Source organism: Salvia splendens, chromosome 14, assembly GCF_004379255.2.
Source record: "Salvia splendens isolate huo1 chromosome 14, SspV2, whole genome shotgun sequence".
In the NCBI taxonomy this organism is placed as follows: Eukaryota; Viridiplantae; Streptophyta; class Magnoliopsida; order Lamiales; family Lamiaceae; genus Salvia; species Salvia splendens.
Window position 1 is genome coordinate 97,731 of NC_056045.1, and position 15,653 is coordinate 113,383.

At 35.6% G+C, this 15,653-nt stretch overlaps 2 protein-coding genes across 2 annotated transcripts; both read right to left on the minus strand.

The window, feature by feature from the left end:
• Positions 1–4,062: 4,062 nt before the first annotated feature.
• LOC121764906 lies at positions 4,063–5,691 on the minus strand. Its single transcript, XM_042160929.1, has 5 exons — positions 5,586–5,691; positions 4,927–5,409; positions 4,662–4,709; positions 4,406–4,576; positions 4,063–4,337 (listed from the first exon to the last, which is right to left on the minus strand). Exons 2-5 carry the CDS (start codon positions 5,404–5,406, stop codon positions 4,314–4,316), a joined length of 723 nt encoding a protein of 240 aa, XP_042016863.1. The 5' UTR covers positions 5,407–5,409; positions 5,586–5,691; the 3' UTR covers positions 4,063–4,313.
• A 6,150-nt stretch (positions 5,692–11,841) lies between these two features.
• On the minus strand, positions 11,842–14,817 carry LOC121764030 (protein PIN-LIKES 3). The gene is made up of 11 exons (XM_042160124.1): positions 14,204–14,817; positions 13,906–13,985; positions 13,713–13,837; positions 13,469–13,590; positions 13,206–13,406; positions 13,053–13,145; positions 12,859–12,959; positions 12,730–12,782; positions 12,468–12,653; positions 12,132–12,396; positions 11,842–12,007 (listed from the first exon to the last, which is right to left on the minus strand). Exons 1-10 carry the CDS (start codon positions 14,336–14,338, stop codon positions 12,257–12,259), a joined length of 1,236 nt encoding a protein of 411 aa, XP_042016058.1. The 5' UTR covers positions 14,339–14,817; the 3' UTR covers positions 11,842–12,007; positions 12,132–12,256.
• Between the last annotated feature and the right edge of the window lie 836 nt (positions 14,818–15,653).

Genomic DNA, 15,653 nt, shown 5'->3' on the forward strand with positions numbered 1-15,653 from the left:
TCAAACACATTGTTGGTATCAAACGTACGATTCAAGGTGTTAAAACAAATATACAAGCCTAGATTACAACTTGGAGCAACAAAGAGAGCCTAGCCTACACACATAGTAGAATGTAGAAATAAAACCATAGGTGCGATGCTCTCGTCGAGTGGAGTCGGGATTCGGGAATGGATGGTCGGAATAATGGCCGAAATGCCTTCACTCTCTTCTTCCTCTCATCTCTTCTCTCCCCCTGTCTTTTTCTATGTATCCTCCTTCGTCCCTTTCCTTCTTTTAATCATCAAAACTGCCGAGGAAAATAAAACCGCCAGATTGCAGCTAAAAAATGATTCACCCGGCCGGGTGTAATTATTGGGCATAAAATTCACCCGGCCGGGTGGCCAATTTTGAGGACATGCTGGAATTTTCGCCCATCTTTTTCACTATCCGAGCTTCATTCCTCTTCCTACACCATAAAACAAACTTTTGCAAGCATCAAACAGTATAAATCATGTAAAGTTAGGGGAATAAAAATGTTCAATTTGATTCGCATCAGCGCCGTTTCCGCATGTCAAAATGTTTGCTTTTGTGTGTTGACAACACATTGTCCGCCCGTGATAAATACTTTCAATCACGGCTAGAAGCAACCGGTTAGCAAAGTCTCTCGATGTTGCAGAAGTGTATTTCTGCCATCTAGCAACATACTACCAAGAAATCGGTGGATATTTTCGACGAGTATATGCATGTGGGGAGTCCACTGAAATCTTATGCCTAAAAAATTTTTGCACCGCAGTTCGTCCTGCTTTCAGCGAGGAATTCCTTCGGGCACCTACCACCAAAGATTGTCAACGGATGCTTCATCTTCACGAAGCATGCATATTTTGATGATGCCGGAACCAACAACGACTTGAACGTGCTCTACTCTTCCCTCGTCTTCAAATATCTTTTAGATGGTGTAGCACCGGTGATCAACTTCACCGTCAACAGCCGTCAATATCACATGGGGTACTATCTTGCCGATAGTATCTACCCAAGGTGGCCAACTTTCGTGAAGACGCTCAATATGCCGCAAGAGCAAAACGGATTTTGTTTGCGAAGCGTCAAGAACCGGCTCGGAAAGACCTCGAAAGAGCTTTCGGGGTTTTTCAAGCCCGATTCAACATTGCGAAGGCCCTGTCTCAGATGTGGTATGCAAATAATATTGCCGACATCATGTACACGTATATTATCTTGCACAAATAATAGACGACAGAGGACCGAGGGCGGGTAACTTTTTCGACAGGATGAAGTCGGAAGCTCAACCGCAAGGTATCCTCCACACCGAGGTGTGCATACTACGGTGCGTGAGAGGAACCACAAAAGGTTGACTATGCGTGACGCCAAAGCCCACATAAAACTACAAGAAGACCTAGTCGAACACATTTGGGTGAAATTCCGCCACGAGTAGTGGATTTTTTTCGTTTTAGGAATTTAATTACTCAATTTTTAATTTTAAGAATTTTAATTATGTACTCTATTTTATTTTTTTAGTAATTTGTAATATTTATTGCATTTTAATGTTATAGAAATGTTTTTAGTAATTAAATTATTTAAATTATTTATAGCATACCTTCTACAAGAACACATATGTGAGAGTTGTGCTCTTGCAAAAGAACATGAAATTAAAAATGAATAAAAGTAGATCTGGATAACATCTGTGCTCTCTATCAAAAGCTCAGATATGGATGCTCTAACTCTTTCGTGTCTTCGACACATTATGACTGTATAAGTTGTGGAGGTTATGAATTTTTGCGTGTGATGAATTTTTGCTCTAACTCCAATAAATTAGTTAAATTGCGTTGTTGAATAAAGTAATGAAACAACTTACCATAATTAAATGAGATGGGCCATCTCATATCTAAAAGATAAATCTGTCTTCACTTTTTTTTGGTTTATTTGTGCTCTTCATCCTTACTCACTTTTTCCATTTCACCATACAATGGATAATTCCTTTAATTTCATATAAATAAGTCATTTTGGACCTGAGTTTTAATATGCATTTAATAAATTAAGAAGAAATGAGAAAAAACAGTTGAAATTATGTAATAAATGGTAGGAATTATAAATGATAAAATAAAAGAAAAGGAAAAAAATGTTATAAATAAATATAAACTAGTATTTCTATATGACAAAAAAAGAAAAAGAAATATAAACTATTTATATAAGACGGAGTATTTAAATCCTTCTACGATATATATTGCGAAGTCAAATTTATAAGAAAAATATACTCCCTCCCCTATTAGTGGAGCCTTACTTCTCTCCGGTGTGGATGTTATAAATATTAAGAAAAATTGATGAAAAAAATAAGAGAATATAGGTTCTATTTTAAAATATTAATTTTATAATAAAATATAATTAAAATGGATTACTGTAATGTGGGGCTTATAGTAAAAGTATATCTCAACTCTTATGAGAAGACCAAAATGAAAAAAAAAAGACTTTTAATGGGGGATGGAGGTAGCAATAAGATGAACTGAAGTGGCGAAGAATTACACTTGTTTACTATGTTGATGAATATCTTATCAAATAATCAGCACTATGTAGTCAAATATTGTAAATGTGATTTATGGTCTCATTTTTTGCATTACTTGATGATCTTAAACATTGAATTTGTAGTGGTCAAGAATAGTATTCCATTCGTCCTTCAATATATGTTTTGTTTTAATTGGATACGGATTTTAAAAAATGTAAACGAAAGTGGGTTAAAAAAATTATTAGTACGTGAATTCTAATTTATAAATTGGTATCATAAAAAAACGAGTAAAAGCGTTAATGAAATATGTGAGGTCAGCTATCATAAGTAATATTACCTTCGTCCCTGAATAAGAGTCATGTTTTATCATTTTTGTCCATCCCTGATAAGAGTCTTATTTCATTTTTATCATAAATGGTAGGTAGGACTCACATTCCACCAACTTATTTAATTCATATTTTATTATAAAACTAATACTCCATTTGTCCCACTACATGTGATGAATTTCTTTTAGGCACGAGATTTTTAAGGAAATTATATTTATTGAGTTAAAGTGGAGTAAATAAAATACGAGAGAAGAAAAAGTAGTAAGATAAAAAAGAGAATAAAATAAGAAAGATGAAATAAAGTAAGAGAGAGAATATGTTTTGTTTTTTGTTAAAAGAGGAAATCAATCACTTGTGAGACAATCCAAAATGAAAAGTTGTCACTTGTAATGGGACGGAGGGAGTATATATAAGTAGGACATATATTGCACTAACTTATTAAACTCATTTTTCTTTGTATTTCTTAAAGCACGCGTCATAACCAAATAGAACTTCCATTGCGGGACGGAGGTAGTAAAAATGTAGAGTATTAATAATGAATGAACAGAAATGGAAAATTGGAACATATAATAGAGAGAGTAATATAGAAAGGATTTACGCAAAACATATTCTTTTCAAAGAATCCGGTTTAGTAAGGCAAGGCAAACCACATTGATTATTTTTGACAGCACAATGAGAAGGAAAGTTTCTCTCAAGCCTCAAACATCTCTCCATTCCATGAAACCATCCTCCCACCAAGGCCATACCAGCTTTGCTGTGAGGTGATACCGTGATAGTCCTTAGCAGCAGACAGATCTGTCTTTGCTATTATCCACTTGGCACACCTTAATGGAACTTTACACGCCACTGCTCTATTCTATGTTTGTACTAGAATAATAATGCCAACTTTAAAGAAATTAATACCAATATACCGTACTACTAATTCTTTCAAATATTCTACATACTGAGCTATACTAACTAGTAACACTAACCAACAAAATATATCAAATCTAGTAAAGAATATATATGAGACACAACATAATAGTTATAAAAATTATTAGGGTGATCAAAATCCACTTCATCTTCTTGTCTCTCGGAGTTGCTGTCTTAGCCTTTGCCTTCGCCTTCTTCTTTCCCTTTTTCTTGTTCCTTCTCTGCACACACAATGATCATTTCAGCTTAAAGATCATAGTATATGTTAACAATGATATTATACAGATACTAATACATGGTAATGTGTAGTTTAGTTTCTTGCCTTTTCTCTCTTTGATGCTTCTTTGAGCATGGAAATTTGTTGCTGCTTGTTGAGCGAAGAAGAAGGAGGTTCGCTTTGGTACTCAAGTGTTTCTATTTCATCTTGATCTTCCACAAGCTTGAGTGAAGAAGAAGAAGGTTTGCTCTGGTTCTCGGCTGTTTCTATCTTCTTTTGGTCCTCATTTCTTGCTTTAGCTCTAGAGATGATGAGGCCTCTTTGTTGAACTCTTGGTTAGCAACTGCGGCAGCCCTCTTTGTTTCCCTCAATCTAATCTTTTCTGCCTTTTCTGCAATTATTCGAATACTAGTAATTAGGAATATTGAATAATCAAATCAAAATGGTAGAGTTTCTCACCTTCTCTCTTTTTTCTTCTTCCCCCATTTCAACTTTCTGCTCTTTTCCCTCCATTTCTTCTACCTTGTCGACACTTACATCTTCGTTCAAATCACCATTACTGTGCTTTGGTGTTACTACTGCAACACTCTCAACTTTCAAGCCACTAGCTTTGAGGGCTTTGTTTGGAGTCTGCAGACAACATATACCAAATCAAAACAAACTCAAATGAAACTATATATAGCTTTCCTAGAACAGCTGAGGAGATCATATATACCTTCAAATACTCCTCCGCGACCGCGAACATCTCTTGTTCAACGGCTTCCTACAATAAGTCCAAATGTAAAAAAAAATTAATACTAGTACTACTACTACTACATATTGCATAACAAGTGCAAAGAGAAAGAAAATATTTCTTCGTACTTCAACTGGCTTACGTGTTCATGACCATTCTCTTCAATCTAAGAGTAGAAATTAGTTAGTACTAATACGCAATACTAGTTATTTTGTTGGTTATGTTATGCGAAACTCAGGAAACTCACCCGTAACTCTGCAAGACTGATTTGTTCGTTGAGAAATTTGTCATGAAAATTTGGAATGTTGATTGAAAAGAAGCTGGAGGCAAGCTCATGCTCATCAATAGATTTCGGTTTGAGCTGTGAATCAGAGTCACAATATTGGTCTCCATTGACATTAGATTTGTGTCCATTTAGCTTGGGACAGCATGGTTTTTTGAGTGCATCCACCCAAGTTGAAGTGCTTGGATCTTCCACAGAGAGAACTTTGATAGTATTTGGAGTAACAAGGGGAGGGAACTCATGATTCCAGTCAATGTCGGTATTCACCTCAAGGCTCTCCTCTTCACTCAAATCGTTTTGAGTGGTTATGTCATTCAACTCCCCCACACCCACACACGCTTCAGTTTCAGTTTCAGTTTCAGTTTGTTTATCATCGCTTAGGACCAACAAATCCTCTTCCCCAAATTTGCTAATAGGCATAGACACATCACAATCACCCCCCATATTCTGTATCAACCACACACATTAAAATCATTAATTAAAGCATAAAGTAATATTCCAATCACCTTCAAATTTATATACGACTTCAAAATCAAACATACAAACAATAAGAAACACGGTCGTTGTTTATATATGCATGAGAATCAACAAAATATTCTAAAGTGTAAGGGCAGCTAATTTACAGTGCAAAGGTTTACGGGACGGCGGCGGTGGCGTACAGCGCTTCGGAAATAACGGAACACCTGATCTCCTTCTCTATATATCCTCCTCCTCCTCCTCCGTATATAATTTGATCTTAATAGTATCCTTCTCCCCATATACTAAATTATTTTAATACTAATACTAATAGGGATAGGTTTATAATTATCTCTATCGGGAATTGTTTTTTATTTTATTAATTAAGATAATCGATTGGGCTAATAATATCTTATTTTCAACTTTCTACACCCTTCGTCCTAAGGAAAATGACATTTTCTTGACAACACGGGATTTTATACATTTTTTTATTTTTCTTTGTCAGATGAAGAAAATAAAATAAAAAATAAAATCAATTTTTATTAATAAATCATCTTGGATGAGACAAATTAAAAGGAAAGTGAGTCATTTTCGATTAGACAGAGGGAATACAAATTTGTTTTTCTTGTTTATCAAATAACTTATGGACTCTTCAAATAATTTATGGACTCCTGCAAGATTGAATCATTCATTAAAATAAGTAGTACTTCTAGTTGGATTATGCAGCGCCGGATTTAGGTTTTTACCCTCCGTTTTTCAAAAATAGAAACATTTGAAACGGCATGGGTTTTAATGCACAATTTGATAAAATAAAAGAGAAAAAAATTGATAAAGTAAGAGAGAGAAAGAAAAAAAGTAATAAAATTAATGTTAGTGGATTATGGGGTCCACTTTATTAGTTGTATAAGTGGTAAATAAATTGATGTATAAGGGTGTAAAGATATCCTAAAATAGAAAGTTTGAAAGTTGCTATTTTTAAGGAATGAACTAAAATAGAAAGAGTTGTTATTTTTAAAATATATGGGAGTACTATTTGGCAAGTTTTTCTTTTACGTACTTCTAGATACCTTAGCTACTAAGAATGAGTTAGTCTATTAATTGTCAATGAGTCTTGTAGCCTATAAATAGAGGCATTGCCTCAAGATATTTAACTAACTTTTGAATATCAAGTATAGGGGAGCATTAAGGTTCTATTGCCCCCTTAGTGTCTATTTCCTTCTTAATATCATCCATTAGATTGATGGAATGGACGGACTTGATTAAAAGGAGAGATCTGATCCCATGTTGCATTATTAGGTTCATTCTGTGCATTATATGGGTATCATTGTAAAACAACAATGAATAAAAATGGAAGGAGCGAGAATTAAGCGGGATTTTCCATCTACTCACTCTCTATCTCACTCCAACCGCCCCACTCCTCAAACCCACGATTGAATTTCGTCTCCCCTAATTTCCTCCCCCCCCCTTCCAAACCCTAGCCGCTACTCCAAGCCACTGGAAATCAACCCAACCTTCGATTTTCATCCTTAAATCAACGTTCCGCCGCCGTTTCACAGTCGAAGACTCAATCCTTTCGCGCGCGGCCATCAATTTCCAGTCGACAACAAGGTAGGTGTTAAAAGTTCCATTTTTTGGTTAATGGACACTTTGAATCGCCGATTTTCACAAATCGTCTGTATATTTTTCCGATAATCATGAAATAATGGTGGATTTTGTTGACTACATCTTGTTGTTTTTAATTGCTTGTTGGTTTGTCTGACAGAACAACCATGACGAAAAGAGGCAGACAATCTAATACCCAAAACACCCAAAATGCAGGTGAGCAATCTCATGTCTTTTCCATTTGTAGTCTTCAAGAAGTTATACCTTATTCAAGCCAGTTGTTTATATGAATTTTGTGTGTTAAGCTACTTGGAATTGTGTCCCTTGAAGTTGTGCATTATTTGTTGGTTTTTGTACATTATATAGCAATCTGTTGCATTTGCATTTTGTTAGCGTCGAGAAGTTGTTCATTATAGTAGAATGTGGTGTATATGATGAGTTTGTGTTCAGTTACAACGATTGGTTCCCACTGAATTTGTGCATTATTTGTTGGTTTTTGTACATTATATAGCACTCTGTTGCATTTTGCCATTTGTAAGCATCGAGTAGTTGTTCATTATAGTAGAATGTGGTGTATATGATGAGTTTGTGTAAAGCTACATAGATGGGTTCACTTGAATTTGGGCAAAATTTGTTGGTTTTTGTACATTATATAGCACTCTGTTGTATTTGCCATTTGTAAGCATCAAGCAGTTGTTCATTATAGTAGAATGTGGTGTATATGATGAGTTTGTGTTAAGTTACATAGATTGGTTCACTTGAATTTGGGCATTATTTGTACATTATATAGCACTCTGTTGTTCATTATTGTACGCTGTGATAAAATACCTGAAAATTAGTGAAATTTGTATTCATATGTGCATTATTTGCTGCTATTTGTACATTACTGTAGACAGTGGTATACATTATGTTTTGTGGTTTTAAAAAAATCGATCGATTGTTGGTTGAATGTTATATTCAATCGTGCATTATTTGCTTCCATGTGTACATTATACAGCAAGTAGTGTGCATTATATAATATTAATGCAATACATTATTGATTTTTGAAGTTCCGGGAGATTGGCTAAGCATAGGGCCGAGACGAGTACCTCTCATGAAGACGCAGAGAAAAGGAAGCCGAGGGGGAACAAAGTCGACCATCTCTACTGTCGACGGACCCCAACCGAGTTCCTGAACTGTTTAAAAAGCCTAACTCCACGGCAGAAGGAAGCCGTCCATGAATTGGGTTTTGGAGCTTTTGTCTTTCTTGTTCAGGAGGTGTCCAACTGATGTGAAATAGATTTTAGGGTATTTTGTCTAGATTTATGACGATGTAAAGCAATTGGGATGGTTTGAATTCAATTTCCTTTCAACATTATTCTCTTCAATCTGTACATTATTCAATTTCCTTTCAACATTATTCTCTTCAAGCTGTACATTATTCACTGATCCGAATGTACATTATTAGATACTATTGGTACATTATTTAGAGAATAATGAATTTAATTTACTCTGTAATGGACGATTTATGTCGTGTAATGTATATGTTTCTGAGACGTTTTTGTTCTGATTTTATGAGTAGTTTTAACTTATAAATATAATGTGAAAATATTTCAATGTAATGGATTTTATTAACTCAGTAATGGATTATTTGTGTACTGTAGTAATGGACGATCTGTACATTATACATTGATCCGTGCACATTATTAGATACTATTAGTACATTATTTACTGTACTAAATCTTAAACGCATTAAAAAATGAAATTTAATTCATGTTGTGGTGCTATAACCTAGCCCCATGGGTTGCTAAACCCAAGGGGAATGATTCAAACTCTCTGCCCTTTGTGATGGTTCCGTTTGTGAGTGGGTACTACAACCTAGCCCCATGGATTGCTAAACCCAAAGGGCATGAATTCAATTTGCTTTCAACATTATTCTATTCAATTTGTACACTATTCATTGATCCGTGCACATTATTCGATACTATTGGTACATTATTTACTGTACCAAATCTTAAACGCATTAAAAAAATGAAATTTAATTCATGTGGCGGTGCTATAGCCTAGCCCAATGGGTTGCTAAACCAAGGGGAATGATTCAAACTCTCTGCCCTTTGTGATGGTTCCGTTTGTGAGTGAGTACTACAACCTAGCCACATGGATTGCTAAACCCAAAGGGCATGAGTTCAATTTCCTTTCAACATTATTCTATTCAATTTGTACACTTTTCACTAATCTGTGCACATTATTAGATACTATTGGTACATTATTTACTATCACAAATCTTAAACGCATTAAAAAAAGAAATTTAATTGACGTGGTGGTACTATAGCCTAGCTCAATGGGTTGCTAAACCAAGGGGAATGATTCAAACTCTCTGCCCTTTGTGATGGTTCCGTTTGTGAGTGGGTACTACCAATGTTATTAAAAAGCGGCCATGGCGCCGCCGTGGCGCCATTGCGTGGCGGGTTTCGGAAAAAACGCCATCGCCACGAGCTGCCACAAAACTTTTTTATGGCGACCGCCATGAGTGAGGCGCCATGGCGGTGCCATGGCAGTTATGGCGTCACTTTTGGTTGGGCTGCCCCAAACCTCAGCCCAATTACCAAATAACACGGCCCAAATGATTTTTAACCCTTAACCCGGCCCAAACCCGGCCCAAATAATGAAATAAAATGCCAATTAAGTCAAAATCTAGGGTTTTTTTCATAGTATCTCTTTCCTTCTCAAACAAACCCAACCTGCTGCGCCCCCAGTCCCACTGCCCTAGTCACATCGTCGCCGCCCGCCGCCGACCGCCGCCGCCGGTCCGTCTAGAGCAGCCCACTGCCCAGATTTTGAAGGTAACCGAAATTGTACCAGATTTTCTAATTTGCATGCCCTTCATGCCATTTTAATGAGTGGTTGGTTGGAGAGTTGGATGGTGCTGATGGTGAAGGCAGTGATAGAGTTTTTGACGGAGATTCACTTGATTGGGATACTGTATACGGGTCGTCGGGGATTGGAGAGCCTATCACATAGGTCTAAGAAAAGAAAAGAAGCTTCTACATCATCAAGTTCTAGGAAAGCCTCAAGAACCACAACCACATCTAGAAAAGGGAAAGGCCAATTAGGGAAATGCAGATTGGCGACAGTGGTTGAAGAAAGAGAGCTTGTGGATAAAGAATTGGAAGATGAAGAAGTTGGGGATGAAGAAGAAGGATCTACTTCGTTGGAGGACGATGATATCGATGAGGATGAGGATAACTATCTTGTGGAGGATGACTATGTTGGGGATGGTGATGATTGAGGATGGTTTTAATTTAGATTTGATATGTATTATGAATTTGTGATGATGACTTTATATTTTGATTGTTGAACTAAGACTTATTTGGTAGGCATATTATATAATTGCTTATGACTTTATGCTTTATTTATTGTTTTAATAGTTGATAACTTGATATATTACAATTTTTTATTATTTTCTAATTTTTTGAATTTATATATACATATATTACTAATATTTTATTAATTTATTTATCCACCGCCATATCCCGCCATACTGATACGCCATATCCCTGTGGCGGTTTTTGGGCTCACCGCCGTAAGCCGCCATACGCCATCCATAACATTGGGTACTACAACCTAGCCACATGGATTGCTAAACCCAAATGACATGAATTCAATTTCCTTTCAACGTTATTCCATTCAGTATGTACATTATTCAATGATCCGTGCACATTATTAGATAATATCCGTACATTATTTAATGTACCGAATATTAAACGCATTAAAAAAAGAAATTTAATTGATGTGGTGGTGCTATAACCTAGCCCCATGGGTTGCTAAACCCAAGGGGAATGATTCAAACTCTCTGCCCTTGGTGACGTTTTCGTATTTCGGTCAGTACTGTACCCTAGCCACATGGATTGTTAAACCCAAAGGGGAATGGATTTAACTTCTGTCACACATTAAACCCATTGTAATGTACATTATTCAAAGCTGGCATATACATTATACAACTATAATCATACATTAATACAATCTACATTATACACTTAATATAGTACATTACTTGTCGAAAATTTACAAGTTGTAACTGACGAAAAGAAAACACGGAAATCTGTAAGCAATGGATGATTTCATGAAAATAAAACGACAATTGATGCAAAATAAAACTAAATACAACAACGAACTGATCACAAACAAATAGAGAAAACCATAGAGGTCAATTACACGCTTAATACAATAACTTTCTACCAAAATTTATCAATAATCAAAATAAAAACAGACGTCTTCAATTGAAAAAAGACGACAACAATTTCTTAAGAAGGTCTTCAATGGAGAAAAACGATGAGGGAGAGCATTAGGCTCCTATTGCCCCCTTCTTCCATCGTTTAAAGAAAAACGAAATTAATCGTTGTTTTTCATGAACAACTTTAAACCGTGGATTCTTCAATTTAGAAAACCAAACAACAATTTAGGAATGACAAATTCTTCAATGGAGAAGTCACACTAAAAATTTCGATAGAGAAGAAGGAGAGAAGAACGCTGAAAATTTCGATAGAGAAAAAAGATTGAAGCGTGAATCAATAAGCATAATAAATTAGATTATTTATTTACCCAAGTTAAAAAGGAGTGAATCAAGGAATGTAATTAACCGCCTAAAACTATTACTCCCAAAACTGCCATTTTTCTTATTAAAATAATGATTTTATTAATAATAGGAGCATGAATCTAGGCCATTAGATCACAAAATCATGGGGTTAAGATTGAAAATGACAATAGAACAAAAGATGAAAAAATGATATGAATACATCCCATCAAGTATATATAGAACTTTGTTCTTTCTATGATCTTGTCTTTGAGAACTTTGGATTAAGCTCTTGTTGTCCGCGGATTCGGATGGTCTTGTCGCTCGTTCAACAAATTGTGTTGATTCATTTTGTTAGTACATTAGAGAGGTTCCTCTAATAGTTGCTCTACATCACCAACTATGTATGCTCTCTTGGTTTCAATATTGTAGTAGCTGTAGTTAGTATCTTAGTATTAATATTGAAATTTGGTGGAATTGTAACGGTTTCATTTCATGTCTTCAACATCATTTAGTAGAAAATAATTAGAGCATAGTACAACAAATGAATTTGGTGTACCTGCTAGAGTTGAACACCAACGACTGATTCGCACACCTAGCTACAAGCTCAGTCAAAGAAATTAAGTCCTCCAATCAAAGTTTGTTATAAGTCGAGCATCGTGTCTCGTTGAGCGCTTGAAAGCTTCATCCCTCATCAGTGTAAGAGACGAGCCACAGAAAAAATGTTGACCATATAGTGAGAGCAACAGAAGCCAAGGAATAACACCATAACATAATCACCGAGCATTCCATCTCACCAGCACCAAACAATTGAGTTATTGTTCCTAACATATCACAAAAAATTATCATTTCAGTCATTAACAGCAAAATTGAAACGGAGCTAGACCTGACATACCAATGTTCATTGCAGGAGGAATGGCAAATTGCAGCAAAAGAACAAACTCATACAGTGGATTATCATGCACTAAACCCAACCGGATCGCCCCTTTAACCACTGCAATGCCTAACAGCGGCAGGGCAAGGTACCGAACACCTACAACTCCAAAAATAACAGACTTCTCAATTCCCGAACCTCTTAAACCTGCAATAAATACAAACAATCTTTACCTTGCACATAAACAAACATCCCAATGATTAATTTTCAATCAGGCATCAACCTCTTAAAAGGTTTCCACCCATGACAAGCGTGACAGCTGGAATGGCTCCATCCCTGCAATGATTGACAACAACTTAAGACTACGGTTGCAACTGAGCATTAGGTGCTAGAAGATTCTCGTATACATTACCCGATCAAAAGTGCAATGTCTTGTAGTACATGGAATGGAGCTTCATCACCGATTAGGAGTCCTCGGATTTGTGGCACGAGTCCAACTACAAATCCGACAAACTGTGGACAAAAAGATACTACTAATGTTTATCTTCTATATATATATATATATATATATATATATATATGTATGTGCAAGCAAAGAAACAATACCGCTCCTGTCGTTGATGGTGCTAATATCTTCTTCAAGTTGATCTTACTGAAAACTGACCCCAATCTTTGCTTTATGTTGTCTGATACAGAAACCTGCAATCAATCTTTTACATTTCAAAAACTTACTTTGTGTAAAATATGCAGAGGTATTACCTGATGAGGCTTGCTCTCAAATCCATGTCCTAATCCCTTTTCATGGTCTTCAGTTTCAGAAAGTAAAGGATCTGTGAGGCTCTTCCCAGACGATGATGACTTATGGGTGGGAGAGTCAATGATCTCGACTTCCCTTGAGCTCCGGCTTGAGGATACTCTAATGATATTGTATACATAGGACCACAGATAAATTGCTCCTATCTGAAGCATAACAAGCACACTCTTGAGCTTAATACAATTTTCACACAAAATACAAAACTTACTGCCATCGAGAGTGAGGCGTATGCCATTCCGTATTTGACGCAAACATCACTGTCGCCGAAAGGGCTTCCACTCTCTCTACACACTGCTGGGATTATTATCAGAAGCAGGTTTCCCAAGTTCCCTATTTACACACAAATGCAATAGTATGTTAGATTCTTGAATATGATGTTATGTGACCAAGCATTTAGAAGAAAAATCAAGAAATGCATTCAACATTGGTTTTTGGTCATTTTAATCTTGTACCTGCAGCACAACAACCTATAACGAGTCCATGAAGATGGGAAGGAGGTCTGGTGAATTGAATGACCACCCATCCTAGCGCAGAACCAAATATGAAGGTGATAAGGATATTAAAGGGCATGAACCACCTGCAGGATATATTGCATGAGGGGAAACACAAAAGTGCATTATTGGTATATATGTGAACAAAACTTACAACTCAACCATGCTTTCAAATGTTAATGTGCTGGCTAAGTTGCTGTACACCAGGGCTGGGTTAAAAACGAAGAACGTAATCTGTCCACAAAAGATCATTTACAACAGATTGTGTTATTGTTTTCCATATATACATTCAAAGGCAAAAACAGAGTTTGAAAGACTGAAACAGAGAGAAACTTCATTTCCAATCGCCAACAACAAAATTCTGTTTTATAAAGTTGTAACATAGTAGTACTACCTAAATAAGTAAGTAGCCATACATAAACTCGCAAAGCTTATCTAGAAGCACATCTTACATTGTTCAAATGCTTCCTAGCATCGTCTCCTAGAATGTTGACGCGATCCACAGCAAGATACGAGCCCAATGCAGTCACCAGAAGCACTTTCACCACAGGAACAGAAGACGCCGCGAATAGATCCAAAAGGGCCATTCCTTTAAGCTTTGGTCAGCTTTAGATCTTCAATAACATCTTTCACTTTTAATTTGACACTAATATCCAAAATGCTAAGCCATTTCCTCATTATGCTTTCGATATTAATTTCAAGAATTGCCACAAAAATTCGGGCTACTAGTTTGCATATTTATCACTTTAACAGAAGCTAGCTTGTACAACATTTGAGAGATTTTGTGTATAATTATGCACCACGCCCATCAACCCATCCCAATTAAGACTATTCTAGATAGAGAGATGAACTCCACCGGAATATGAAATCCGGATAGGTTGCAACCGTAAAAAGATTTAATCTTTTCCAGAAGCAAAATCAACATGCAATAAACATATATAACCATCAAATTAAAGGTACCTTGTGTTCAACAAAATCACGCCATGAACGAATGATGTAGAAATTTAGAAATCAAAGTAGATCACGTTTCATCATCCTCATTAAAGAAAACTTCTAGATTGGAATTAAAAAAATCTTAAGCATTTCCCAATAAATAAATAAGACTGAAAACAAAGACCCATTTTTATTTCCAAGAAAACACACTGCTCACACAATTGGACTAAAAAGAGAAAAGATTACGCACGTAAATCAGCTGCATGCAGCCGAAACGGCGTCGTCGGATTCGCACAGCTACTAAATTTATTATTACTTCTACTAGTACTCTATTATTTTAAAAAAGTTGAGTTAGTATAGTGTCGTGACAGGCAGTATTGAAATTCCTTTCTATTAGTAATTATTTAGAGTTAAGAAAAGTAATAAAGTCACCCATAAAATAGGATTAATTAAATTATTATGCATATGTACTAGTACTAGTAGGGATGTGATCATATGATAACCCATATTTATGGTGATAATCTAATAACCCTCATTTTATTGACGAAAAGTATCATTTTATAGAACAAAATATCATTTTATGCATGCTGAAAAAATATCATTTTATCGTGTATAAATATCATTTTTTAGTAAAAATGATACTTTTAATCCATAAAATGATAGGTTATTAGGTTATCACATAAATATGAGTTATCATTATAACGCACCTCTGTATTAGTATTTATATTTAATTATACTTTAAAGTTGTGTTAGGTTTTCTAGATAAAATAATACCAAAATAATCTAAGATTGAGTTGTGAGATTATTTTAGTCATAGGGGTTAGCTATAACTAATTATCAAATGATTATCTATTTATGATTGAGTTGTGGAATTGATTATCTATAAAGGGAAGTTCGATTTGCAAGATTGTATCCTGAGATTAAATATGTAGTGCGCGTTTGATTCATGAGATTTAATCTCACCGTTCA

What these genes read in the sequence shown, in the direction of transcription:
- LOC121764030 (XM_042160124.1), bottom strand. Translation starts at nt 14,338, where the DNA reads ATGGCCCTTTTGGATCTATTCGCGGCGTCTTCTGTTCCTGTGGTGAAA. An exon ending in ACGCCTCACTCTCGATGGCA is followed by an intron (nt 13,407 to 13,468) that starts GTAAGTTTTGTA and finishes GTTATGCTTCAG; the next exon opens with ATAGGAGCAATTTATCTGTG. An exon ending in GGGTGGAAACCTTTTAAGAG is followed by an intron (nt 12,654 to 12,729) that starts GTTGATGCCTGA and finishes TATTTATTGCAG; the next exon opens with GTTTAAGAGGTTCGGGAATT.
- LOC121764906 (XM_042160929.1), bottom strand. Translation starts at nt 5,406, where the DNA reads ATGGGGGGTGATTGTGATGTGTCTATGCCTATTAGCAAATTTGGGGAA. An exon ending in TCGCGGAGGAGTATTTGAAG is followed by an intron (nt 4,577 to 4,661) that starts GTATATATGATC and finishes TGTTGTCTGCAG; the next exon opens with ACTCCAAACAAAGCCCTCAA. An exon ending in AAGAAGAAAAAAGAGAGAAG is followed by an intron (nt 4,338 to 4,405) that starts GTGAGAAACTCT and finishes GAATAATTGCAG; the next exon opens with AAAAGGCAGAAAAGATTAGA.